Raw genomic sequence first — 27,100 nt, forward strand, 5'->3', positions numbered from 1 at the left:
TTAGCTACAGGCAGGGCGGGAAGCGGTTTGTTTAGTGGCCCGTTGGATGGTCGTGATGGGCAAGGTAATGGCGTCGCCATTATTGCCTGTGACGGTACAGATAAAGAACCAGATTGTCCTCAACGCTTGGCGTCACCCGCCTGGAGCCCAGGATCAAAACGATCTAGACCATAGCGGTAATCCTCATAATCGAACAGCTCTTGCGAACATGGGGAATTCTGGTTGAAATCACGGAGTCAGACCGAAGTAAAGGATCGCATGCGTTGGCAGGAGCTGCCCTCTTGTCAGGTATAAGGAATAAGAGATAGCGACAGTTTTCTGCGTGTGTTCTTTAGAGATTAACAGTTGAATCAGTCGCCCTCCGTTCTTCACTCTCTGGTTTTCCGTGCTTGTGCTCCTTCTACTTGAATTGGTGATGTTGTAAAGTAAGTGTGACGGTCACGGACTGAGCCAGAAGGCTGTGGACTCTATTACGAAGATTCTGCTCTGAGGAGGAACGAGAACAGAAAAAAACAACTGGGTGTCCTCTAGCTAAATATGTCTTGCGTACGTGTGGGCTGGCTATGTGGGTCATGGATGCAGGGGGTGGTTATCCGTACAACACATTTTGGTAAATGTACAACAGAAAGTGGGGTAAACGTGGCTTGGGTGTGCCCAATACATGGCCAAAGGTCGTAGGCACGCAGGCAATAGCACTTACACAAGGCCACACAGGCAGACGTTGCAAGGCCATAACAGGCAGACGTTGTGAAGCCTGAAGAGTGTTGCAAGGCTATACAAGAAGAGGGCACACAAGCAGAGGCCATACAAAGCAGGCGGCTTGCAGCCTCACAAGGCTACAGCTTGCCTGTGTCATGTCTTATTACGCCAGTAGGCGGGCGATGCGCGCGTACTAAGTACCTTCTATACAATTGACTGTGGCGGACTGTGGCGTAGAGAACCAGCCAATAGAAAAAGGTGGCGCCACGACTACCCCGCTTTTTGTTGTACATTTACCAAAATGAAGATCCCAACATCGAGGTTCCCGTGGGGCTTAAGGTGTTACGCATTAATGTATTGAAATGTCAGTAGCTTTTACGTCTAGGCCCTATAGGAGAAATCCTCCGGGTGAAATACACATACATAACATCGAGGTTACGTCCCGTCCTTAATCAAAAGATGCAAGTCAGATCCTAGCCGAGCAACGCCGTCCCTACAAATCACAATGGCGTTCGTTCATGCAGCGTGGAGCCCGGTCGTACAGGGGGGCGGCAGCTCTACTCTACAGCAGGGCATCCTGCCTGTAGACACAAGGTTCTGCCATCTCAACTCTCCCGCTGAAGAACAAACGCTAAGTCAACCAGCCACTCGGGCATGAGGAGGAGCCCAGAATTCATACGTGCTCGTCCCATCTCCCCCACCCGGGCTCCTACTGTCACGGCACCAACCTGGCTTCGCCGCCGCTTCGGTCACGTGCCTTCCTGTACGGTACTTAGTCTGGACTCTGTTTCACCTCCATAGTTTGCCCTCCTCACACACAACATAGATCTTCCCTGGTATCCAGGGTCTGCCCCGTGATACCTACGCCTGCTGAGCCCGCTGCTGCCAGCTTGCTCCCAGTGCCTGGCAACTCGAGATGAAAGCGGAGAACATCCAGAGAGGCTGCATTGTGTAGCCAAATTTCCAAGGGGCAAAGGAGCCAGGCCGGTTCAGCTGAGTAGTTCGTCTCAGAGGTTATTAACTAGCGGATGTTATCTTTAGTGCTAGTTGTATTCACGGTGGGGCCTTGTAGAGCTGATTCGTGAATTTCAGCTTCTCATGGTTAACGCTATCGATCTCGAGTCTTCAATCAAGTTCATGTGGGTAGAGACACAAGTCGTGAGAGTTTTAATGTTGCAAACGCATAGCAGCACAGACATATCAGCCAATGCATCAGTGCACCTGTTGGTGTCACGAAAAATCAAGCCACCTATTGTTGTAGGTGCATACGTCAATTGACACGTATATCTGCTTCGCGACAGTTGGAGTGTGCAATCCACCTTTGCCTGGTGCAGCGGCATTGCGATATTTAATGACATTATGACTAGCTGGTGGAGCCGTTGGACCCCAACGGGAACTCCGTACTTGTAGCTCTTCTAGATGTGCTTATGCCTCGATGATGGTACTCCCAGGTGTGATGGGTTCTAATAGTGTAAATTACAGCTATGTAGTCCTCGTGCGTTTTACATTCGAGCTGAGGAAAGAAGAAGGAAAGGAAAATAGAAGGACAGAAATCCTCCAACAAAATAGACTAAGCCGTTACTGGAGCAACAGTGCTTAGACCGACAAGGCACTGCCTTGTCCAGCAGGGCCTAGCCCGTTACACCAGGAACTTTTATAAACGCCCTTCGGTCTGAATCATGCGCGAGTCAGATCAGGCGAACCCAGTCATGGGCAGGCAGCCCAGGCTTGTGGATCAGTGCTCCTAAGTGCAAACTGTGGCGTAGACTAAAATACTTGGAACACCCGTTAAGTTGCCAATGCAAGGGGCTTCACGGCTGAATATTCAGCCCGAAGGGTGAACATCGTATACCTGCAATTCAACTTTCCTAGGGGGGACGGACTCCTGAGCAAACTAGCTCCGGAGTGGGAGGCAGCAAAAGCCCTAAGGTGGGGGCAAAACACCGAGATCGAGAAGGAACGCGAGGTATTGGGCGCTCTGAACGAGCCCGGATGTCCATTCCCGTGTGAGTTTCCACTCAGATATAGCCTGCCCTGTCGACACTGGCTGTACGAGGCTGTTGTTAGGTCCTGGGCTATCCCACTCAATCTCCTCCATCCACGCTGGTTGCTCGACGGTCCTGCGGTGGTACGCAGCTGGACCATGTCTTATGAAAAGCAGGCAGCTCCTGAAGACGCAGAAAACCCAGGGGACCGTTACCAAGATGGTGGTAGGAACATGGTTCTTCAATCGGGATTGGAGGTCGTTCAAGTACAGGGGAGTCTCGGCGGGCAGCAGGCAGAGGAGTTCTCGAGACTCTTCCTGTTGCGATTGAACTTACTTCTATTCAATTCTGTCTGACAGCTCTCAACATATATATACATAGTGGCACGTCCGTGCCACTATCCAGTGACTCACCACTTGTAAGTGCTGCCTAAACATGTCTTGGTCCATGTCTCATACCAAGTCAACACTCCCCTAGAGCTGTCAGACTTCAACTAATTCAGCCGAAGGCTGACTTTACATTAATCAGAATAAGTTTCCCAATGCCTTGAGGAACGAAAGGCCTTGCCTTGAGGAACGAAAGGACTTCATTAGCGCGCGGGGAAAAAAGGCCCCAGACTGCTTCACCCCCACATCCTCCGCCTCTGATTGGCTGATTTATTTCCTCTTTCGGAATAAAAGATCCCGTGTGATTGGTCGCCGACCCTTCCGTCCCTCCTCATCATTGGTCGCTGCCGCCTTCTCTTGCCCCTCATGCCTTGCCCTGTTTCCCCCGTTTATACTCCTGTTTACCCTTGCCAATGCCAATGCCAATGCCAACCTTTTTCCTTTCGTCCGCCGGTTTTCTTATTGTGTCTAAAACTTGCGTCTTTTGTCTTTGCCCTTTTCGTTCATGCCTTTCTAGCGGGTTCTTCCTTCAAGTCTAAAAGTCGCCCCTCGTTGATCGCTGCTGCCCAGTGCCCTTGTCTTCTTGCCCGCCGGCGCTCCTCCGTCTTCTCCCCTCGTCACCTCACCCTGACAACTCTCCTTGACTCTTCAGCGTCGCCATCCGACCGACGCAAAGCTTCCTCGACAGTCCTCTCGCTTAGCACCTCCAGCCTGGCCTGCGCGGCGGTCATCTCTTCGGGGACTCGGTTGCCCACCAAGTCTCTCCCGCACCTTGGACACGAGCGTGATGCCGTCTAGCGTTCGACAGCGCGATAGCTGCACATATAAGCTGTACGGGTCGCATTGCGAGGCACGGCCCTTCCATCGACTTTCGTCGTCCGTGTCCCCCGCAGCTCCAGGGCCACGCGCTCTAGCGTTCTGCCCTGCACCTTGTAGTCCGTGCAGGCGAAGGCTGCTGCGCACGGCAATCCCTTCCGGCTGACGTCGTTCTGCTGCCACGGCCGCTTTCGTTGGCAGTGTATCCTGACGCTCATCGGCGTTAACAAGATCGTGCCCGGCGGCATCCCGACGAAGTGGAGGTCCTTTGTCGTCGCCGATTCCAGTAATATCCCCGCCGGCGGCCGAAGTGGATCGTCATGTCGGACGAGATTCGATGCCCTGGGGACGCCTTGTCGACAATGACCTCCACCGCCGAGTAGCCGGCGCCGTTCACCAGCTTCAGCCCCTGATGGGTGTTGTGGTTCACGACGACCGGCATCCCGGCCACGAACATGAAGACGGCCGGCACGGGGATCGCGCTATCGTCGCCTTGATTGAGTATCATGATCGCTTCTTCCTCGGTCGGCAGGCCCTCCTTCCACTTGTGCTCGGAGATGAAGATGCGCATCGTCGACCGCTGCTGGACCCGGAACGCCAAGCTTGCCTCCATGTTTAGGTTCCACCGATTCCTGTTCAGCGGCGTCACCACGGTGATGCCAGTCTCCCAAGGGATCCGCCTGCCCTCGCGGTAGCACCTTGAGTTGAGGAGGTCCAGATCCGTGCGGTCCTGCACACCCTGCCGGATCCGCTTCAGCAGCCCTGCAATTCCGGATCCCCGGCGGCGCGCATTTGCTCGTTCAACATGACGACCGTCGTGAATCTCTTCCACAGCGCGTGCGCTTTGTCGTGCTGGTGCCGCTGCTCGGCCTTGAACGAGTTGTCTACGTCCCACGAGATGGCCGCGCTCGGCAGGACGATCGACCTCTCTTGGACCGGCCGGAACTGCTGAAAGTCTCCGCAGAAGAGGACGATGGGGATCCCCCCGAAATCTTTCTGCGATCCGCGAAGCCGACAGAGTCGCTCGTTTATGGCGTGCAGCGTCCGCGCTCCGAGCATGCTCACCTCGTCGATGACAAGCACGTCCTTCTCCTGCCAGTCCATCCGAGACTGGCCGTGGATGAACCGCTCCGCCCGTTTTGTCAGCCGCACCCCGTCAAGGTCCTTGGCTGTGTTCGCGCCGCCCGCCCCTTGGTCTTTAGTGAACCCGCAGGCGGGTGGATCGTGATGCCGTTGATCTGCGCCGCGGCAGTCCTGACGTCGCCGTGATCAGCAGACGATTCGAAAGGCTCTTCCCACTGAACAGCTCGACGAGTGCCCCAATGATCCGCGACTTGCCGGTGCCCCCTCGCCGCCGACGAACTGGCAGAGCTGGCCGGCATCGCCCTATTCGTTTGTCGCATCAAATCGAGCTGGCGGCATATTATTAGGAAAGCGATCGACTGCCTCTTGTTCAGCGTTAGCCGTGTTGACAACTCCTTGCCCGCCGCGAAGAAGGAGGTCGATGGGCCAAGCTGGACGCGCATTCCCGCTTCTGCGTCGCTAGCCGTCTCGTCGGAGTCGGCTGTCGTCATTTCGACGTCGTCCTCCCGAAGCCGGTCATCCCCCTCCGCAACGCAGCTCGGCGATCGCTTTCCCGGACTGCGACTGTGGTTTGTACGCTTTGGATCATTCTCTCCTTTCCCTCGACGCACTTATCTGCTGCGACTTGATAGCCTTGACCTGATCCTGCGGCGGTAGTGCGGCCCCGGAAAATACCCGCCCTGGCATGCTTATGCACCTCAACCCTTGTTCGGGAATCGCGATGGCCTCGAGCTCGGCCGTTGAGCAGAGCGCCGATTGCTGGAATCGACAGAGCTGCCGCATCATTGCCATGAGCTCCGGCGACTTGGCCGTCACCTGATTCGTGCCCACTGCGCCTCGGACGACGTCGATCAGGCGCGTTGCGTCTCCGATGTTGTTGGACCGATACGTCGCTGCAAATTCTGCGCCCGCCTCGCCTGTCTCGCCCTCCTCGACGTGGGCGACCGTGGAATCGCCATCGCCGGATGAGGCCGCCCATTGCTTGGCGTCGCGCTTTGCGTCTTCGGCTGATCGTCGAAGCAGCTGCACGTTGTCGACGAGACATGATATTCTCGGGGCCAGCGCCTCTCGCGCCCGCTCCCAGATGCTATTGATCTCACCTGTTTCTTCGCACAGAAAGGACTCCCACGGCACAAATAGCGCAAGATGCTGCACGGCTGCCCTTTAAGGGGAGGGGAGGTTAGCCACTCTGATGATGCCTGCCGGCAGGGCGGTTGCTATACACACCTCCGGTGGCACGACTCCTCGTCGTCGTTGTGGCCGAAGTCCTTGCTCAGGTAGCCATCGAGGCAGACGGTAGCATGCTTGCCCGGCCGCCTGAGCACCTGGACCCAGCGTCTCCCTGGCGCCCATCCATCCTCGAAGGGCACCTCCCCCCAGGCCGCACAGCTCTCATCCTTACTGGTGCGTTTTAGTCTAACGAGCGATATGTAGTCGTATAAGCATAGCCCTCGCAGGAGCTCTCCCGGTGCTGGTACGCCTCAACGTGGGAGATCCTCAGGCCTGCTTCTTCGACAACGACCGACTCATCCAGAGTATCATCTATGGCCGCCGCGCCACTTGCTCGTCGGAGATACGGCCACCGTCGAAAGACTTCCCAGTACAGCAGAGATGTGTTCAGGTACGCCCAGGCGCTGCTGTTGGTGAACTCGGCCGGATATCCAAGAAGATGAGCGACGACCTCGACCTGAGATAGCGGACGCTCCGTGAACACACGATTCGCCACCCTCATCAAGAACTGTCGCGTCCTGTTCCCTTGGCGGCGTCATCGCCAACAGCACCTCCACCGTCGTCCTGTCCTCCGTTGGCCGTGCCGTCACCCGTTGAGGCGGCCAGGAGATCGGCCGCGGCCGCCACACTTCCACACCGGGTCCTCCACCTTCGTCGCGTAGTTCGTGACATAATACATAAGGGCCATGGTCTTGCGCTGCGTCGCAATGAAGGAAATGTCGTGGTTGTGCCGGAGCCCAACAGCGATAGCCTTGTTCCATCGATTGACCATGCTGTGAGTCCTCCGGATCTGCAACACCCCGTCTGCCGTGATGGCGGTCTTGTCGACCAACCTCCATGGAGACTTAAACCGGCATGGATTCCCTTTCCGCGCTCCTTTGCCCAAGGAATACTTGACACAGGTCGGGCTATGCGTGTGAACCTGTGTAGCGCCGGCACAGAAGTTGGCCTCCTCGTCAAATGCGGCCGAAAACTGCTCGGTGTTGTCCAGCAGGAGGAAATATCGGACGTCACAGATCGCTCCGCTTGCACGGCGCAGAACCCTTCCTGATCCAGATCCTATCTTGCACGTCAGCCTGGCCCCGTTTGTCCATCGGACGAGCAATTCAGGTTCTCAGTGACACGTCTTAGCTATTCTTACCTCGGAGAAGACACTATCGACGTATCGTATGATTCGCTCGCGATACGCCGCCTGATCCTCCCCGTGGATGTCGGCAAGCATCGAGCTGAGATGCGCGTTTCCGTGCAACCAGAGCAAGCCGTGAACATGAAGCGCCCCTCGTTCGTTGGTCTCCACAGCGCCATAGTACTTGCCGATGCGCCCGAATACCGACTCTTCTCCGACCTTCACGTAATGATCGAAGAACAGCTTCATCTCCCGGTGGAAGAATACGGCGGCGCTCATCGGATCGGACATGGCCAGCCTTGTCCGCTTGTACGCACTCCCAAGGCCTTCTAGGAACTCCTCGGCCGCGCCGGGATCGCGTGTCCGATATGCCGCCAGTCGCAGCTTCACCGGGTTCGTAATGTCGTTTGGGTTGATGGTGAACCAGATGGCCGGAACGCCGTAGCCAACGATGAGCGACTGGATTTTCCGCCGCATATTGAGCCGAACCTCTCGACATGGGTTGCCGGTGGCCGTACAGCGAGAGGCTCCTGAGAAGCTCCTTCACGCCCTCATCGGTCGTCTTGCCCGAGCTCTCAACTCGACCCTCGCCGCCGCTAACCTTTGCGCGGTCATCGAGCGGGCAACGCGCTCGACCTTGCCGAAGTCCTTCCTCGCCACACTCAGCATGCTGACGCGGCGGTTCCTCGACCGCACCCCCATGTTGAAGACGAGAAATGCAAATATGTGGTGCAACGCAAACCGGCCACCATGGCGCCGGAGCACGATGTCGGCCCAAATCCGGAGGTTCAAGCTTCGGGAGGATACGATGTCTCCCGCTGCCGCCTGCCTCAGCAGCTCTACCGGTGCCTCGCAAGTTGGTAAGGGCCTTCCCGCCTCGGCTATGGCCTCTTCGGCCAGCCTTGGTCCCCAACGCCAAATGGGAACAGGGTCGGGAACGTTCTGGCGAAGAAGGACGTCTCAAAGGAGTCGGCAAACTCATCCCCGCGAGACTCGAATGTATGGCTCACTGCCATCGTCGCCACGCCCTCGACCCCACCGAGGATCCGACCCACGTTCTCGGGCCCGCGCGGCCGTCGTCGGCACCTGCGCCAACAGCGTCACAGGCAAACCGCAGCTTCTCGACATCCGCCACGTCTGGCGGTCCGTCCAGCAAACATGCCGGAAGACGTCACCTCGTTGATTGGTCGAACGTTCTGATCGGGGCTAGCACCAACTCCATCACGACCCGCGCCTTCTTCGTTGGGCCCGTGCCCTTCAGCCTCGCCTCCCGTTTCCTGCCTTTGGTTGAGCAGAGCGAAGAGTTCCTCGATCTCCACCGACCCCTCGTCGTCCATGGCGCGCTCCGTGGGCGGCACAACGTGCGCCGTCCGCGTTTTCTCCCATGCGGACGGCTCGTTCCGCTCCATGCGATCATACACCAAGGCCGGCACCCCGTCTATCGGGTCTCCCCAACTCTCCATCTCCGCCACGTCGATCTCGATCTCGGCGTAGTGGGGGTTGCTCCTCTTCAGCCAAACAAGAGCCCTCTCGACGACCCGCCGCCTCACCGACAAGAGACTCGACAGGTCGCTCGGTGCCGGCTTCTCCACGCCCTGCCACGAAACGTGGATCTCGTCCAGTGCTTGCAAAGGGGTGCGGGAGCACCTGGTCGCCAGCTCCTGCACGTTGTTGGGAAACACTGTGATGTGGCCCTTGACGTGCCTCGGATACCTCACGGCCTGCCTCTGCCCGCCCGGAATGCTATATCTCGTGACAAACCCATAGCAGGAGTTGAGCGAGACGAGCTTCTCTTCGACCAGCGTGAGTCCCTTGAGCTCGTCAGGAACATGTGCTCACAGCCAAGGCGAGTGTGAAGATGGACCGCCGGCGACAGACTCCCGCGCGCCAGGCATCGGGCACACTCCGCACACACCGACACGGGCTCGCCTTCGGGAAAGCAGCTCCGGCATGAAAATGGTGAGCGGCCGCCCTCTGGCACGCAGCTTGACAGCCATTGATCCCATCTGATCTCCCTCAGCTCTTTTCTCGTACGCTTGCGGTAGCTGTCATGCAGGTCCGTATCGGCAACGTGCTCGCATCGTGGAACGCCTGATAAAAATCCCGCACCGTCGACACCTTCCTGTCGTGCGGTATTGGCGTACACCACGTCTGATCGTTAGACAGCCTCTCCTTCATGGCGAAGTCTTCCTCCAAAAAACGCAGCACACTCGCCAGGTCTTCGGCCCGCAGCTCCCGACTCCTCTGCCTTCCGATTCCACTCCGAATCTGTTTTCTCGGGCGCTCGTCCGGACCAGGAAGACGTTTTCTCTTCTCCCGCCTCCGGGGCCGCCTCCGGGGCCGCCTCCGATCCATGATTTCTTCTCTCCGTGGCTGATTCGCTTCTTCGCAAGCCGTCGGATGCGGCAGCTTTGGCGACGACTGCCCGACTACGTGCGCATCCCCTGACACGCCATCCGGCCCTTTGCACTGGACAGGCACCGGGCCGTGCTGGCGAACGTTTTCCACGCCGAACCTTGACCTCAGTCCTTGCCCTTTCCAGCACTCTCCTCGTTCTTGCTGCCGATCAAACTGCACGGGCTCCCCAGCCGCCACCCGCGATGAGCCGCCCACCTCCCTTTGCTGCAGCCTCCGCCCGCTCAGCGAAGCGTCCGCTGGCTCTGCCGCGGCGTCGCCCACCCCCACAGGAGACGGCCCCGGATGCTGCGCCGTACCTGCTGCGTTGGAGACACCCCTGCGGCCTGGTACTCCCTTTACCCGCCAACTCCGTCCCCGACGGCGCTTGGGCAAACCAGACGCAATCGCTGCTGCTAATTGCCCGTTTTCTCTTAAGTTGTCGAATACCGGTTCCCTAGGCTGGATGGATCGAAGCTTCGGTACCTCCTTCGAATGAACACTCGGGACATCGCCCGCCGCCGCCGTAACACGTTGCTCCTCATCTTCAGGATCTCCTCCTGAGGCAGAAAGTGCCGATGAGGGCGGACGATCAGAGTCCGCTACCCCATATCTCCACGTTCCCTAGGCAACAGGGCCTCGGAAGCTGACCCGGTGACTGATGTTGCGCGGAACTTCCGCTGCTAACCATATTATGGAACTTCCGTGCTCTGTTTGACCGCAAACCGCCTCGCGGCGGTCTTCTCGGCAACGACCTCGCAATTGCTTCTGCGTGCTGTCTCCATGCGGTGTCTTCAACCACAGGTTTCCTAGGCTGAATCGGCCGGAACGTTGATGCCGCATTCGCCCGTGATTCGTATCTTCGTAACCGTCCCAGGCTCTCCCCCCGTGCTCTGCGGCCCCTCAGAAGCTGCCACCACATCTACACCGGCTCCTGTCGCACCATCTCCGAGCCCCGAACCCGACCCGCTCACGTTCTCACCTCTTCTCCATCCCCGACTGACAACGAACAGGCTTCAGGGTGAGCAACCGCCTCGCTTAACTTCACTGCAGGACTGTCCGCCATGCTGCTGCCTCCTCGACGTCGACTGCCGTAAATTGGCAACAGGCTATAAAGCTTTGGCTCCGGAGCACCTCCACTTGGACAGTCTCGCTTGTTGACGACGCTACTTCTCCCGAATGGGAAGCTCCCTAGCCATCACTTCCCTCATGGCCGTGGCGTTTCTTCCCTTATAGCTTCCCTATAAAATGCTTCCCTATGGTACCGAGGCGATGCAATACTACCCCTCTATATTCCCCGTTACCATGCCTATCTATGTGCGTCCACCGTCCCGGCCTCGCCTGGTCTCCACGTGCGACCTGCTACCCCGGCTTTGCCAAAAGCGACCCTTCCATCGCCGTGCTCTCTTTTGCGCACTCCAGCGAATCCCTGGCCACTGCCGACCTCCGGCACATGGAGATGGCCGCGACAACCGCCTGCCGCACACTTCAAACCATACTCTTCAGCCCTTCCAACACCATCCTACCAACCTTGCGCATCAGTTCACCATCAATACCCGCCAATCCGCCTCGTCGAGCAACAGCCACAAGGCTGCCGGCGATAACATGTCCATGACGTCCCTCATGCAGCCGGACTACCCTTCTAGATTTGCTCCCTCGCCAGCACCAATGTCGCATCAACGGCCTTAATGCTAAAGCGATAGCCAGGACCCCCCTGCCTGTCCTCTTGTAGTCGCTAGCCACCGGAGTCTCGACTTGCAAACCCTCTTGGAAAGTTCTCGTGACCAACTCGCATCCTCCTCCTCAGGTCGACCCATATATCCGACTTCACCGTGTCCCAATAGTAGACTCGACACGGTCGGCACCCGCCTCGCTCAGCCGCACGCAATGCCCATCCAACTACCGACGACCGTCAAAGGGAGTCCTGCAATACTACCATAACCTCTTTCTTTCCTTCACTCTCATTCGTTATTGCCCCCTTTGCTATCTACTCCATGCAACGATGACACCGAAGGGGACTACTGGACTTTCTTTCTCCGCAGTCTTACCCACACTAACCTTACCGTTCGCCGACCTCCAACTTCTCGCAACATAGCCATCACCCCTACTCAACTTCCAACCCCCGGCTCCCTACTTCACTCACGACCACAGAACCAGATGGTCGAGACTGCTCGAGAACCTCGCCAGCTCATTCCCGCATACCCCCGCTTCTGATCTATCACCTAGGTAGCATTCACTGACTCTCAAGTCTCCCGACCCGAGCCACGAGCCCTCTTTCGAGCAGCAAGAAAACCTGCTTTATAGGATGCCTACCTCTACTCTGCCTAACCCTCCTTTACACTTCCACGGTGACCACATCTGCCATGTTCTCACGATGTCGGCCTCCCAGCTCAACGTCGATACCTCGTCCTCCCCGCGGCAACCTCTTGACAGCCAGAAAAATGCTGGCGCCGACATGTCCATGATGGCCTTTGTCCAGCCCGGCTGCCCGTCTAGGTTCGCCTACCAGAATGAGCATCGTGTCAAAGGGCTCAACGCAGAAACCCTAGCGAGGTCTTCCTTCCAACGCCCTCATGGCTGTCGACTCCAGAGTATGCAGCAATCCGGTCAGATCCTGACAATCCATCGACCTGCATCTTCTTGAGCCTTAATATTTCCATATACAACCAACAGATAATCCCCTCGGAATGGACCGAGCAGTGGTTCTTTATGGTCGGCCGTGTTCATCCCTTTGCCCTGACGTGGAAATCGAGCGACGTGATAGCTTCGAGTCGGAGGATGACAACATTACAGAATACACCATCCCGGCTCTCATCGTCCGCGACCACAGCTACCAGCCGTAGGTGTATGCTCCAGACCTCCGTCACCACTACCATCTCTGACGATGGCCACAGAGTCATCCTCGCACCCTCGGCTCGGCGGATGCCTTCCCAGCGATACAACCCATTGTCTCCTTCACGGGACCTGTCATCGGTTCCGGCCGCGACCTTCTGCATGGAAACTCGGCTGCGGCCCTTGACGACACCCAGCTGAGCTGTTGCGGCTTTGTCCAGCTCTCGACCTTTATCTGTCCTGGGATTCCGGGCAAAACACCCTTCAAGGGCTTTCATCCCTTTCAACTTTTCGTCATCTTCCCCATTCCGCCAATCCTTGGACCTCCTATGCAAGAAGATGACCGAGAGGCGCGATAGCCAGTTCCAGCCGAACGCTCTCCTCACCTGCACGGGCAAAATCGCCGGCTTACTCGATCACCAGATCATGACACATGCCCCGGCCTTCGAGCAAGACTATATCTTCATCGTCGTCCCCGATACATGGACTTTCCTTGACAGGGCCATGTCCAACCAGGCTTCTGCGACACAGCTACTGCCGACGACACCCAAGGGCTCAGTCGGCAACCCTCGGACTATAGCGATGCGTTGGCCAGGTTTACCTCTACCAAAAACGCAATGCCGCCCCAAGCGGCGCCTCCCCACGCCGCCTGCATCTAGGTCAGTCGATCCTTATGATGACATCAAAGCGGTCATTGCCCGATCCCGACCAAACCCCAACCAAGAGACCGCGACTTTCTCCAGAAATTTCCACCATAGTCGCCGCCTGTGATAGTCGAGGCCCCGCCAAATCCGACACTTCCTCCCTTCTGTCCCACGAAGACCCCGGAGACTCAGAGACGGACACCGAGCCAGTCAATCACCCAGCCACATCCGCCTCTGGCCCTATCAGACCTCCGGCGTCAATCTCTTCCCGACCGCACCGCGCCCGACATCCGCCAAGAATATTCTGTAAAGCAACGAACGAAACAACACAACATGACAAGGAACATGTTTCATCATCCTCAAACTCAAGTGCGAAAGGCCCTAATGGGATATTTCCTTCTCCTCTTGCTCTCCTTTTCACAAAGACAATCCAGTCAAAACTTCTCCAATATACTCCTTATTCTGTTTATATCCACCACTTATAGCACCTGTAAATCCTCAGAGCCTTCCACTCGCCCACACATGCATTACCCACCCACAACTCTCTTCACCCCTGCCGCCTCTCCACGCCCTTTGCGCCTTTGCAAAGCAAAATCTCCTTGCAGCGGCCTAGGCTGCCTCTCTGACGCTCTGTCTCGATTTCACTCACGATAATGCTCTACGTCTCTCGCCGGATCTCCATCTCATATCTCATATCTCACTCTTCTTCCTGTCTTCCTCTCACTTCCCCTGTCTCCTATCTCCTGTCGCCAACTCTCTCCTCTCCGACTTTCTCCTGTCGCCATCGCCAACTTTCGTTCCGAAAGGCCTCTTTGCGCGAGCCGCGGCTGGCGAGCCTTCCCCTCGTCTAACGTGCCCCGCAGACCCCGCCCTCTCCCCCCAAAAGTTCTCCGCCCCTTGATTGGTCCCTTGTGATTGGTCCCTCCTTGCCTCCCTCCTCGTTGGTCGCTGCCCTTCCCCCGGCTTCTGTTGCCTTTTCGCGTGCCTTATCCCACCACTAGGCGCCTCCCACCCTGTCTGCCGCCTGCCGACTCTTCCCGCCTGCCGAACTCTTCATCGCGTCACCTAGCGCGGCCGCCTTGACTCTTCAGCATCACCGTCCAGCCAGCGCAACGCCTCCTCAACGGTCCTCTCGCTCAGTACCTCGAGCCTGGCCTGTGCGGCAGTCATCTCCTCGGGGACCCGGTTGCCCACCAAGTCTCTGTCCCGCACCTTGGATACGAGCATGATGCCGTCTAGAGTTCGGCAGCGCGATAGCTGCACGTACAGGCCGTACGGGTCGCACTGCGAGGCACCACCGTTCCATCCATCTTCGTCGTCCGTGTCCCTCGCAGCTCGAGGGCCACGCGCTCCAGCGTTTTGCCCTGCACCTTGTAGTCCGTGCACGCGAACGCTGCTGCGCACGGCAAACCCTTTCGGCTGACGTCGTTGCGTTGCCACGGCCTTTTTCGCTGGCACTGTATCTTAACGGTCATGGGTGTCAACAAGATCGTGCCCGGCGGCATCCCGACGAAGTGGAGATATCTCGTCGTCTCCGATTCGAGAATGATCCCGCCGGCGGCCGAAGTGGATCGTCATATCGGCCGAGATCCGATGCCCCGGGTACGCCTTGTCGACAATGACCTCCACCGCCGAGTAGCTCGCGCCGTTCACTAGCTTCAGCCCCTGGTGGGTGTTGTGGTTCACGACGATGGGCATCCCGGCCACGAACATGAAGACGGCCGGCACCGGGATCGCGCTATCGTCGCCCTGGTTGAGTATCATGATCGCCTCTTCCTCCGTCGGCAGCTCCTCCTTCCACTTGTGCTCGGAGATGAAAATGCGCATCGTCGACCGCTGCTGGACCCGGAACGCCAGGCTCGCCTCCATGTTCAGGTTCCACCGATTCCTATTGAGCGGCGTCACCACGGTGATGCCCGTCTCCCAAGGATCCGCCTTCCTCCCGGTAGCACCTTGAGTTGAGGAGGTTTAGATCCGTCCGATCCTGCACGCCTAGACGGATCCGCTTCAGCAGCCTCTGCAGCTCCGGGTCGCCGGCGGCGCGCATCTGCTCGTCCAGCATGACGACCGTCGTGAACCTCTTCCACAGTGCGTGCGCTTTGTCGTGCTGGTGACGCTGCTCGGCCTTGAACGAGTTGTCTACGTCCCACGAGATGGCCGCGCTAGGCAGGACGATCGACCTCTCTTGGACCGGCCGGAACTGCTGAAAATCTCCGCAGAAGAGGACGATGGGGATCCCCCCGAAATCTTGCCGCGATCCGCGAAGCCGGCGAAGCCGCTCGTTCACGGCGTGCAGCGTCCGCGCCCCGAGCATGCTCACCTCGTCGATGACGAGCACATCCTTCTCCTGCCAATCCATTCGAGACTGGCCGTGGATGAACCGCTCCGCCTGTTTCGGCAGCCGCACCCCGTCAAGGTCTTTGACCATGTTCGCGCCCCGCCCCTTGGTCTTTAGTGAACCCGCAGGCGGGTGGATCGTGATGCCGTTGATCCGCGCCGCCGCAGTCCCCGACGTCGCCGTGATCAGCAGACGATTCGAAGGCTCTTTTACTGAACAGCTCGACGAGTGCCTCGATGATTCGCGACTTGCCGGTACCGCCCTCGCCACCGACGAACTGGCGCAGCTGGCAGGCATCGCCCCGTCGGCCTGCTGCATCAAATCGAGCTGGCGGCATATTATCAGAAAAGCGATGGACTGCCTCTTGTTCAGCGTCAGCCGTGTTGCCAACACCTTGCCCGCCGCGAGGAAGGAGGTTGATGGGCCAAACTGAACGTCCATTCCCGCCCCTGCGTCGATAGCGGTCTCGTCGGAGTCGGCCATCGTCATTTCGACCTCGTCCTCCCGAAACCGGTCATCACCCTTCGCAACGCTGCGCGGCGATCGCTTTCCCAGGCGGCGGGCGTGCTTTGTATCCCTGGATCATCCTCTCCTCTCCTTCGAGGCACTTACCTGCTGCGACTTGATAGCCTTGACCTGATCCTGCGGCGGTAGTGCGGCCCCGGAAAATACCCGCCCTGGCATGCTTAACCGCCTCTCCCTCGTTCGATCAGCGCCGTGGCCTCGAGCTCGGCCGTCGAGCGCAGCGCCGATGCTGAAACCGACAGAGCTGCTGTATCATTGCCATGAGCTCCGGCGACTTGGCCGTCACCTGATTCGCTCCCACTGCACCTCGGACGACGTCGATGAGCCGCGTTGCGTCTCCGATGCTGTTGGGCTGATATGTCGCTGCAGACTCCGCGCCCGCCTCGCCTGCTCCACCCTCCTCGACGTGTGCGACCGTCGGGTCGCCATCGCCGGACGAGGCTGCCCATTGCTTGGCGTCGCGTTTTGCGTCTTCGGCGGATCGTCGAAGCAGCTGCACGTTGTCGACCAGACATGATATTCTCGGGGCCATAGCGTCTCGAGCCCGCGCCCAGATGCTGTTGATCTCACCTGTTCCTTCGCCCAGGAAGGACTCCACGGCACGAACAGCGCAAGATGCTGCACGGCTGCCCTTCAGGGGTGGGTTAGCCTCTCCGATAATGCCCGCTGACAGAGCAGTTGCCATACACACCTCCGGTAGCACGACTCGTCATCGTAGGTGAAGTCCTTGCTCAGGTAGCCGTCGAGGCAGACGGTAGCGTGCTTGCCCGGCCGCCTGAGCACCTGAACCCAGCGTCGTCCCGGCGCCCATCCATCCTCGAAAGACATCTCCCCAAGCCGCCCAGCTCTCGTCGTTGCCGATGCGTTTCAGTCTGACGATCGATATGTAGTCATACAGGCATAGGCCTTTCAGCAGCTCTCCCCGGTGCTGGTACGCCTCGACGTGGGAGATTCTCAGGCCTTCTTCTTCGACGACGACCGACTCATCCAAGGTGTCATCCGTAGCCGCAGCGCCACTGGCTTCTCGGAGATGCCGCCATCGCCGAAAGACTTCCCAGTACAGCAGAGAACAGTTCAGGTACGCCCACGCGCTGCTGTCGGTGAACTCGGCCGGATATCCGAGAAGGTGAGCGACGACCTCGACCTGTGATAGCGGACGCTCCGTGAACACGCGGTTCGCCACTCTCATCAGGAACTGTCGCGTCCTGTTCCCCTTGACAGGGTCATCGGTGGCAGCGTCTCCGCCACCGTCCCGCCCTCCGTTTGCCGTGCCATCACCTGTTGAGGCGGCCAGGAGCTCGGCCGCGGCCGCCACACGCTTCCACACCGGGTCCTCCACCTTGGTCGCGTAGTTCGTGACATAATAGATGAGGGCCATTGTCTTGCGCTGCGTCGCAATGAAGGAAATATCATGGTTGTGCCGGAGCCCGACAGCAATAGCCTCGTTCCATCGATTGACCATGCTGTGTGTCCTCCGGATCTGCAGCACCCCGTCTGCCGTGAGGGCGGTCTTGTCGACTAACCTCCATGGCGCCTTGAACCGGCAGAGGTCCCTTTCCGCCCTCCTTTGCCCAAGGAGTACTTCACACAGGTCGGGCTATGCGTGTGCACCTGCGTCGCGCCGGCACAGAAGTTGGCCTCCTCGATAAACGCGGCCGAGAACTGCGCGGCGTTGTCCAGCAGGGAACCAATACCGCCCGTCACAGATCGCTCCGCTTGCACGGCGCAAAACTTTCCTGGTCCAGATCCTGCCTTGCACGTCAACCCGGCCCCACTTGGCCATCAGAAGAGTACTTCAGGCTCCCGGTGGCACATCTTAGGTAGGCATTCTTACCTCTGAGAAGACGCTATCGATGTATCGGACGATTCGCTCGCGATACGCCGCCTGATCCTCCCCGTGGATGTCGGCAAGCATCGAGCTGAGATGCGCGTTCCCGTGCAGCCAGAGCAAGCCGTGAACATGAAGCGCCCCTCGTTCGTTCGTCTCCACGGCGCCATAGTATTTGCCGATGCGCCCGAATACCGACTCTTCACCGACCTTCACGTAATGATCGAAGAACAGCTTCATCTCGCGGTGGAAGAACACGGCCGAGCTCATGGGATCCGATATCGCCAGCCGTGCCCGCTTATACGCATCCCCAAGGCCTTCTAAGAACTCCTCGGCCGCGTCGGGATCGCGTGTGCGGTATGCCGCCAGTCGCAGCTTCACCGGGTTCGTAATGTCGTTCGGGTTGATGGTGAACCAGATGGCCGGCACGCCATATCCGACGATGAGCGACTGGATTTTCCGCCGCATATTGAGACGGACCTCTCTCGACATGGGCTGCCGGTGGCCGTAAAGCGAGAGGCTCCTGAGAAGCTCCTTCACGTCACCATCGGTCGTCTTACCCGAGCTCTCCAACTCGACCCTCGCCGCCGCTAGCCTTTCTGTGGTCATCGAACGCACGATGCGCTCTACCTTGCGGAAGTTCTTCCTCCCACACTCAACATGCTGACCCGGCGGTTCCTCGACCGCACCCCATGTTGAAGACGAGAAATGCGAAGATGTGGTGCAGTGCAAATCGACCACCATGGCGCCGGAGCACGATCTCGGCCCACGCCTGAAGGTTCAAGCTTCGAGACGATACGGGTCTCCGCGGCCGCCTCTGCCTCGACAGCCCTGCCTCGCAAGTTGGCCGTGACCTTCCCGCGTCGACCATGGTCTCTTCAACCAGCCTTGGTCCCCAACGCCAAATGGGAACAGGGTCGGGAACGTCCTGGCAAAGAAGGACGCCTCAAAGGAATCGGTAAACTCACCCCCCCGCGAAACCCGGATGTATGGCTCACAACCACCGTCGCCACGCCCCCGAACCCCCCCGGCTAGGGACCCGACCCACGCTCTCGGGCCCGCACGGCCGTCGTCGGCACCTTCACCAACAGCGTCACAGGCAAACTGCAGCTTCTCCACGTCCGCGACGTCTGGCGGTCCGTCGAGCGCGAACATGCCAGAAGACGTCACCTCGTTGATCGCTGGAACGTTCTGGTCGGGGCAGGCGTCACTTCCATCGCGAACCGCGCCTTCTCCGTTGGGCCCGTGACCTTCACCCTGGCCGCCGGCTTCTTGTCCTTGGTTGAGCAGGGCGAAGAGCTCCTCGATCTCCACCGGCCCCTCCTCGTCCACGGCGCGTTCCGTGGGCGGCACAACGTGCGCCGTCCGCGCTTTCTCCCACCCAGACGGCTCGTTCCGCTCCATACGATCGCACACCGACGACGGTACCCCGTGTATCGAGTCTCCCCAGCTCTCCATCTCCGCCGCGTCGATCTCGATCTCGGCGTAGTGGGGGTTGTTCCGCTTCAGCCAGACAAGGGCCCTCTCGACCACCCGCCGCCTCACCGACAAGAGACTCGACAGGTCGCTCGGTGCCGGCTTCTCCGCGCCCTGCCACGAGATGTGGATCTCGTCCAGTGCTTGCAAAGGGGTGCGGGAGCACTTTGGCCAGCTCCTGCACATTGTTCGGAAACACTGTGATGTGGCCCTGACATGCCTCGGATACTTCACGCTCTGCCTCTGCCCGCCCGGAATGCTATATCTCGTGACAAACCCGTAACATGAGTTCAGCGAGATGAGCTTCTCTTCGACCGGCGTCAGTCCCGAGCTCATCGGGAACATGTGCTCGCAGCCAAGGCGACTGTGAAGGTGGATCGCCGGCGACAGGCTCCTGCGCGCCAGGCATCGGCCACACTCGGCGCACACCGACACGGACTCGCCCTCAGGAAAGCAACTCCGGCATGAAAATGGTGAGCGGCCGCCCTTTGGTACGCAACTTGACAGCCAATGATCCCATGTAATCTCCTCAACTCTCCTCTCGTACACTTGCGGTAGCACACCATGGTCCGTATCGGCAACGTGCTCGCATCGTGGAACGCCTGATAGAAGTCTCGCACCGTCGACACCTTCCTCTCGAGCGGTATTGGCGTGCACCACGTCTGATCGTTAGACAATCTCTCCTTCAAGGCAAAGTCTTCCTCCAAAAGCGCAGCACACTCGCCAGGTCTTCGGCCTGCAGCTCCGTCTCCTATGCCTTCCGATTCCACTTCGGACCTGTTTTATCGGGCGCCCATCCCGGCTAGGAAGACGGGCTCTCTTCTCCCGCCTCCGGGACTGCCTCTGTCCGCGCAGCGAGCCGTCCGCTGCCTCTGCTGCGCCATCGTCCACACCCACCTGTGCCCTTGGCCGCCGAACCGGTCCCCGACGGAGCTTGGGCAAACCCCATGCAATCGATGCTGCAAATTGCGCCGTTCGTCTTAGGTCTTGGAAAGTCGTATCCTTGGGCTGGATAGGTCGGAGCGTCGGTCCCTTTTCGAACGAACACCCGGGACACCGCCGGTCGCCGCCTTATCTCCCTGCCCGTCACCTTCAGGACCCTCTCCTGGGGCAAAACGGCCGATGAAGGGCGGACTGTCAGAGCCCACTGCCCCTGGTCTCCACGTTCTGTAGGCAACACGAACCTCGGAAGCGGACTCGGTGACTGACGTTGCGCGGAATTTCCGCTGCTGACCAAATTACAGGACTTCCGTGCTCTGCTTGACCGCAAACCGCCTCGCGGCGGTCTTCTCGGCAGTGACTTTGCGATCGCCCCTGCATGCTTTCTCCATGCGGTTTCTTCGACCGCAGACTGCTTAGGCTGAATCAGCCGGAACGTTAATGCTTCATTCGCCACTGATCTGTATCTCCCGAACCGCCCCAACCTTGTCTCCCGTGCTCCGTGCCCTTCTCGGAGTTGCCCTGTATCATCTCCGCACCCCGAAACAGGCACTCCCCCGTTCCTACCCTCTTCTCCATCCTCGACTGACAACGAACAGGCTCCACGGTGAGCGGCCGCCTCGCCTAGCTTCCCTGCAGGACTGTCCGCCATGCTACTGCCTCCTCGACGTCGACTAGCGTGGATTGGCAACAGGCTAGAAAGTTTTGGCTCGGAGCACTTCCACTTGGATAATCTCGCTTCTTGGCGTACACTATTTCTTTCCGAGTGGGAAGCTTCCTAACGATCACTACTCTCATGGCCGTGGCATTTCTTCCTTATAATGCTTGCCTATGGTACCGAAGCGATGCAATACTACTACCCTTTGTAATCCCCATTTACCCTCCCTATGTGCGTCCACCGTCCCGGCCCTCGGCTGGTCTCCACGTGCGACCTGCTACCCCAGCTTTGCCAAAGCGGCCCTTCCATCGCCGTGCTCTCTTTGCGCACTCCAGCGAATCCCTGGCTACTGCCGACCTCCGGCACATGGGGTGGCCGCGCCAACCGCCCGCCGCACACTTCAACCATACTCTCCGGCCCTTCCAACGCCGTCCCACCCACCTTGCGCATCAGTTGCTCCATCAATATCTGCCACTCCACCTCGTCGAGCAACAGCCAAAAGGCTGCCGGCGATAACATGTCCACGGTGTCCTCGTGCAACCGGACTACCCGGCTAGGTTTGCTCCCTCGCCACCACCAACGTCGCATCAACGGCCTTCATGCTAAAGCGACAGCCAGGATCCCCCTGCCTGTCCTCTTGTAGTCACTAGCCACCGGAGTTTCGACTTGCAAACCCTCTTGGAGAGTTCTCGTGACCAACTCGCATCCTCCTCCTCAGGTCGTCCCCTATATCCGACTTCACCGTGTCCCAATAGTGGACTCGACACGGTCGGCACCCGCCTCGCTCAGCCGCACGCAATGCCCATCCAACTACCGACGACCGTCAAAAGGGACCCTGCAATACTACCATAACCTCTTTCTTTCCTTCACTCTCATTCGTTATTGTCGCCTTTGCTATCTACTCCATGCAACGATGACACCGAAGGGTACTGCTGGACTTTCTTTCTCCGCAGACTTACCCACACTAACCTTACTGTTCGCCGACCTCCAACTTCTCGCGACATAGTCATCACCCCTACTCAACTTCCAACCCCCGGCTCCCTACTTCACTCACGACCATAGAACCAGATGGTCGAGACTGTTCAAGAACCTCGCCAGCTCATTCCCGCATACCCCCGCTTCTGATCTATCACCTAGGTAGCATTCTCTGACTCTTAAGTCTCCCCGACCCTAGCCGCGAGCCCTCTTTCGAGCAGCAAGAAAACCTGCTTTATAGGATGCCCACCTCCACTCTGCGTAACCCCTCATTTACACTTCCACGGTGACTACATCTGCCATGTTCTCACGATGTCGGCCTCCCAGCTCAACGTCGATACCTCGTCCTCCCGCGGCAACCTCTTGACAGCCAGAAAATGCTGGCGCCGACATGTCCATGATGGCCTTTGTCCAGCCCGGCTGCCCGGCTAGGTTCGCCTACCAGAATGAGCATCGTGTCAAAGGGCTCAACGCAGAAACCCTAGCGAGGGTCTTCCTTCCCACGCCCTCATGGCTGTCGACTCCGGGTATGCAGCAATCCGGTCAGATACTGGCAATCCATCAACCTGCATCTTCTTCAGCCTTAATATTTCCATATACAACCAACAGATAATCTCCTCGGAATGGACCGAGCAATGGTTCTTCATGGTCGGCCGTGTTCATCCCTTTGCCCTGACGTGGGAAATCGAGCGACGTGATGGCTTGGAGTCGGACGATGATAACATCACAGAATACACCGTCCCCGCGCTTATAGTCCGCGATCACAGCTACCAACCGTGAGTCTATGCTCCAAATCTCTCTGTCGCCACTGCCCTCCCTGACGATATCCATAGAATTGTCACTCGCACCTCAGCTCGGTGGATACTTTCCCAACGATACAACCCATTGTCTCCTTCACGGGACCTGTCATCGGCTCCGGCCGCGACCTCCTGCATGGAAACTCGGCTGCGGCCCTTGACGACACCCAGCTGAGCTGCTGCGGCTTTGTCCAGCTCTCCACCTTTATTTGTCCTGGGATTCCCGGCAAAACCCCCTTCAAGGGCTTTCACCCCTTCCAAGTTTTCGTCATCTTCCCCATTCACGCTAATCCTTGGACCTCCCTATGCAAGAAGATGACCGAGAGGCGCGACAGCCAGTTCCAGTCGAACACTCTCTTCACCTGTACGGGCAAAATCGCCGGCTTACTGGATCACCAGATCATGAAACATGCCCCGGCTTTCGACCAAGACTATATCTTCATCGTCGTCCCCGACACGTGGACTTTCCACGACAAGGCCATGTCCGACCAGGCTTCTGCAACACAACTACTGCCGACGACACCCAAGAGCGCGGTCGGCAATCCCTCGGACTATAGCGTTGCGTTGGCCAGGTTTACCTCTACGAAGAAACCCAAGGCCGCCCAAAGCCCCGCCTCCCCCACGCCGCATGCTTCTGGCCCAGTCGATCCCCTTATGCTGGCATCAAGTCGGTCATTGCCCGATCCCTACCAAACCCCAACCAAGAGACCGCGACTTTCTCCCGAAACTTCCACCATAATCACCGACTGTGACGGTCAAGACTCCCAAATCCGATACCTCCTCCTTTCTGTCCCCGGAAGACCCCGCAGAGTCAGAGACGGACACCGAACAGGTCAATCACCAAGACACATCCGCCTCTGGCTCTATCAGACCTCCCGCGTCGATATCTTCCCGACCACTGCGCGCCCGACGTCCGCCCAAGAATATTCTCTAAACTTTAAAGCATCAAACGAAACAATACAACATGACAACATGTCTCATCATCCTCAAAATCAACTGCCAAAGGCTCGAATAGCACATTCTCTTCTCTTCTTGTTCTCCCTTTCATGAAGACGATCAAGTCAAAACTTCCCAATATACTCCTTATTCTGTTTATACCTACGACTTATACCGGTAGCACATGTAAATTTTCCGAGCCTTCCACTCGCCCAGACGTGCATTACCCACTCACATCTCTCTTCAACCCTGCCGTCTCTCCACGCCCTTTGAGTTTGCGCCTTTTAAACAAAATCTCCCTCCAGCGGCCTAGCCTGCCTCCCCGACGCTCTGTCTCGGTTTCACTCACGATAATGCTCTACGTCTCTCGCCGTGTCTCGTATCTCGACCTCACTCTTCTTCCTGTCTCCAATCTACTGTCGCCAACTCTCTCTCTCTCTTCTGTAGCCAACTCTTCTCCGGTTCTCTTGTCGCCAAATTTCGTTCCGAAAGGCTTCTTTGCGCGAGCCGCGGCTGGCGAGCCTTCCTCTCGTATGAGGGTTTGGTCCAGACAGGGGTTAATAAGTTTCTTGGGCTCTGATTGGTCCCAAATTTGTATGCACGGCCGCAAAACGAGGAGCAACTGGACGACGGCTCTTAAAAAGTGGGACCTAGCCAGCAGCCCCTGGTTTGTTTATTATTACAAGGCATGTGCCTCACATGGAAACTTCATTCACGCAACCCCTTTTCACGTCTTGCTTCAATAAATAATGAGCCCTAGGTCTACTTATTCAGGAGTTCGAGATGATTTGGTTTCTATTGTCTGTGCCCGCTGTGGCGAGAAGAAACCGGCGGGTGACTTCATAAGCAAACGGAAATTTGCTGGTACCACCAAGACGTGCTTTGAATGTCGTAACCAGTGCAATTCTCATGTCAGCTCTGTTCCCTCCCCCCTCCGCAAGACATCCGACACTGACTAAATGAAGCGTTCCAGATCCAGGGACGCGATTCTGACGTTGAGAAACTTCGCCGTCGGTCCTTCCTCAACTGAGACTCCCGCTCCCAAGAGAACTGAACGAGATGCTGCTCTATCGCCTCCTAATGACAGACTCGGAACCCAGCCTACATCGCCAGAGAGGCTACGGCAACACCATATAGCGAGGGCGTTATTCGAGTCGTCGATTAGCCAGCCGCGTGTAGTGCTGGGGACGCCATTTCCGCCAACCCAACAAAGTTCAGGGCTCTCCCGGGCTCTGGCTCCCTCACCTCCTGTGCAGCGAACGAGCCATCCAACCGTCTCACACTCTGATCCATCTCCTGTCCCAAGCAGCACAGTTAGTATAGATTACAGTTGCTTGGCTGCTAGATTACACAGAGGCGGGAAGGACTCGCAAGACGATTTGGCCAGGGCCGGGGCGAGGGCCAAGCGGGCCGCTATCCAGCGCGACCATCGATCACGACGTCGTGCAGGGGAGACTGTGTCACTGACCCCTCCCATATCTCAACTCGTCGACTCTTCAGGTTCGGGTGTCCTGGATAAGATATTGTGACGGCCTAGCACCGTCACACCCCCTTTGCATACATGACCCACATGTTGCTGAGCCAGCGGCCCACACGTACGGAAGGCATATTTAGGGAGAGGACACCCAGTTGTATTGTTCTGTTCTCCTTTCTCTTCTTCAGAGCAGAATCTTCGTAATAGAGTCCACAGCCTTCTGGCTCAGTCCGTGACCGTCACACTATTCTGCTCTCTACCACGCCATCGCTGCCGAGCGATTCATAAGAACGCCACGACTTTACCCCATGCCAAGACTGCGCTCGGCCGGCCCACTTGAACAGGACACGGCCCTCCATAGATCGCAGCTCCCACGACCCGTCTTACCAAGCATCGAAGATCAAGACCAAGACCAAGACCAAGACCAAGACCAAGACCAAGACCAAGACCAAGACCAAGATCAAGATCAATACCAAGACCAAGACCAAGACCAAGACCAAGACCAAGATCAAGACCGAGATCAAGACCAAAGAAACAGTTCAGGGACCATCGAATCGCACATAACCATCCAGGAAGGACAGGGACCTAAAATGGCTGACAGAACCAATCAGGAGGGCAGCAGCGGCTTGTTCACCGAATTGTCTCCCGAGCAGAGACAGCAATTAACCGACCACATCAGCCGAGAAGTGGCCCGTTTGGTCGCCCAAGTACGAGTGACCGAGCCAAGAGACAGCCAATATGGTGAAGATGAAGTCAGCACACCAGGCCAACGGGAAGGAACAGCCTTTGACGACCGCGAAGAATTCCGGCCGTCAGGATATGCGGCCCTTTTAGCCTTCCGGAGATATGAGTCGATGGATGGCACCAACCCAAACTATAGAGAGGGACGGAAACGTCGGGAGAGAAACCCACCATGTTCTCCGGCGAAGGACTCCTCGTTTGAAAGCTGGATTAAGCAAGTAGAGGGCAAGTTCGAGGAGGACAACGATACTTTCGCCTCTGAGAAGACGCGGATCAACTTCGTGATTACGCGTCTCGAGGGCACCGCGTATAAGACCGTAGAAGGACGCCACCACTCGCTGACTCGGCCTTTCACAACATTGGCCGAACTAATCCAGGTCCTCCAGACAGCGCACACAAACCCAAACAAAGGCGCCGACGCCCGCGCCCAGCTGCGTGTCTGCAAATACGATTGGAAGAAGGACTTCAATATTTTCTTGGGGGAATTCAACTCCATGTACGAGGCGGCGGGGTACCAACCTTCAATGCAGAAACAGACCCTGTGGGACTCTCTTCCTGCTCCGGTCAACCAAGCGGTGGTCGAGAGGGTCTACGATACGAAAGTGCGCTACGAGGACTTCTGTGAGTCAGCACAGCACCAGGTGTTCGTGGCCCGCCACAACTTTTCCGAAGCGCAAAAGCGCAACCACTCTAGTAGTAGTGGTGCCCGAGGGGTTCGGAACAATGGCGGCAACCGTAACAATGCCCGTGGTCGCCACCGGGAACAAACTGGCAACGAAGGGGCTAGCCGGGAAGCTGGAGGGAACCGTATCTCCGAGGAAGAGAGGAACGTCGCCGCATCAATAACCTGTGCTACCGGTGCGGAGAATCTGGGCATATCGCCCCATTCTGTCGCACCCGCAACAACAACACCCGGAAAGGCAACCACGAAGACCGTGGAGAGCAGGCGGCCCCAGTCAGCGCAGCGACAACCAACACCGCCACGGGCAAGGGCAAGGTTTGCGACCCAGACTCGAGCAGTTCGGAGTCGGAAAACGAGTAGGCCAGGACAAAGTCTCGTTCCTGGCCGACTTGGTGTCTGTGATTGGAGCGGCGGATTTGGACAGACTCATAGGGGGGCAAACAGCTGACAATCTCATCTCGCCTTAAATTGAACAACATGTCTATTCTCATTCGTGCCCTTGCAGACACCGGAGCGAGTATGTATCTCGCCATTAA

At 57.8% G+C, this 27,100-nt stretch overlaps 5 protein-coding genes across 5 annotated transcripts; 2 read left to right on the plus strand and 3 right to left on the minus strand.

The window, feature by feature from the left end:
* Window positions 1-4,109: 4,109 nt before the first annotated feature.
* On the minus strand, window positions 4,110-9,503 carry HRG_11752 (PIF1-like helicase domain-containing protein; the record flags this gene model as incomplete). Its single annotated transcript, XM_044870222.1, has 13 exons — window positions 4,110-4,637; window positions 4,700-5,124; window positions 5,581-6,131; window positions 6,197-6,294; window positions 6,492-6,717; window positions 6,790-6,989; window positions 7,214-7,258; window positions 7,341-7,866; window positions 7,927-8,226; window positions 8,381-8,442; window positions 8,501-9,029; window positions 9,087-9,136; window positions 9,360-9,503. 13 exons carry the CDS (start codon window positions 9,501-9,503, stop codon window positions 4,110-4,112), a joined length of 3,684 nt encoding a protein of 1,227 aa, XP_044714717.1.
* A 5,156-nt stretch (window positions 9,504-14,659) lies between these two features.
* Window positions 14,660-17,520, minus strand: HRG_11753 (PIF1-like helicase domain-containing protein; the record flags this gene model as incomplete). The annotated part of the gene is made up of 8 exons (XM_044870223.1): window positions 14,660-15,083; window positions 15,148-15,745; window positions 15,812-16,079; window positions 16,146-16,210; window positions 16,299-16,551; window positions 16,629-16,689; window positions 16,750-16,841; window positions 17,038-17,520. The coding sequence occupies 8 exons, from the start codon at window positions 17,518-17,520 to the stop codon at window positions 14,660-14,662; spliced, it is 2,244 nt and encodes a 747-aa protein (XP_044714718.1).
* Window positions 17,521-17,758: 238 nt separating this feature from the next.
* HRG_11754 (ATP-dependent DNA helicase PIF1) lies at window positions 17,759-19,698 on the minus strand (the record flags this gene model as incomplete). The annotated part of the gene is made up of 4 exons (XM_044870224.1): window positions 17,759-17,806; window positions 17,893-18,485; window positions 18,774-19,540; window positions 19,640-19,698. 4 exons carry the CDS (start codon window positions 19,696-19,698, stop codon window positions 17,759-17,761), a joined length of 1,467 nt encoding a protein of 488 aa, XP_044714719.1.
* A 2,636-nt stretch (window positions 19,699-22,334) lies between these two features.
* Window positions 22,335-23,483, plus strand: HRG_11755 (uncharacterized protein; the record flags this gene model as incomplete). The annotated part of the gene is made up of 4 exons (XM_044870225.1): window positions 22,335-22,450; window positions 22,516-22,710; window positions 22,788-23,303; window positions 23,375-23,483. 4 exons carry the CDS (start codon window positions 22,335-22,337, stop codon window positions 23,481-23,483), a joined length of 936 nt encoding a protein of 311 aa, XP_044714720.1.
* Window positions 23,484-25,228: 1,745 nt separating this feature from the next.
* On the plus strand, window positions 25,229-26,924 carry HRG_11756 (uncharacterized protein; the record flags this gene model as incomplete). Its single annotated transcript, XM_044870226.1, has 4 exons — window positions 25,229-25,262; window positions 25,503-25,678; window positions 25,753-26,503; window positions 26,803-26,924. 4 exons carry the CDS (start codon window positions 25,229-25,231, stop codon window positions 26,922-26,924), a joined length of 1,083 nt encoding a protein of 360 aa, XP_044714721.1.
* Between the last annotated feature and the right edge of the window lie 176 nt (window positions 26,925-27,100).

Source organism: Hirsutella rhossiliensis, assembly GCF_020360975.1.
Source record: "Hirsutella rhossiliensis strain HR02 chromosome Unknown scaffold00022, whole genome shotgun sequence".
Taxonomy (NCBI): domain Eukaryota; kingdom Fungi; phylum Ascomycota; class Sordariomycetes; order Hypocreales; family Ophiocordycipitaceae; genus Hirsutella; species Hirsutella rhossiliensis.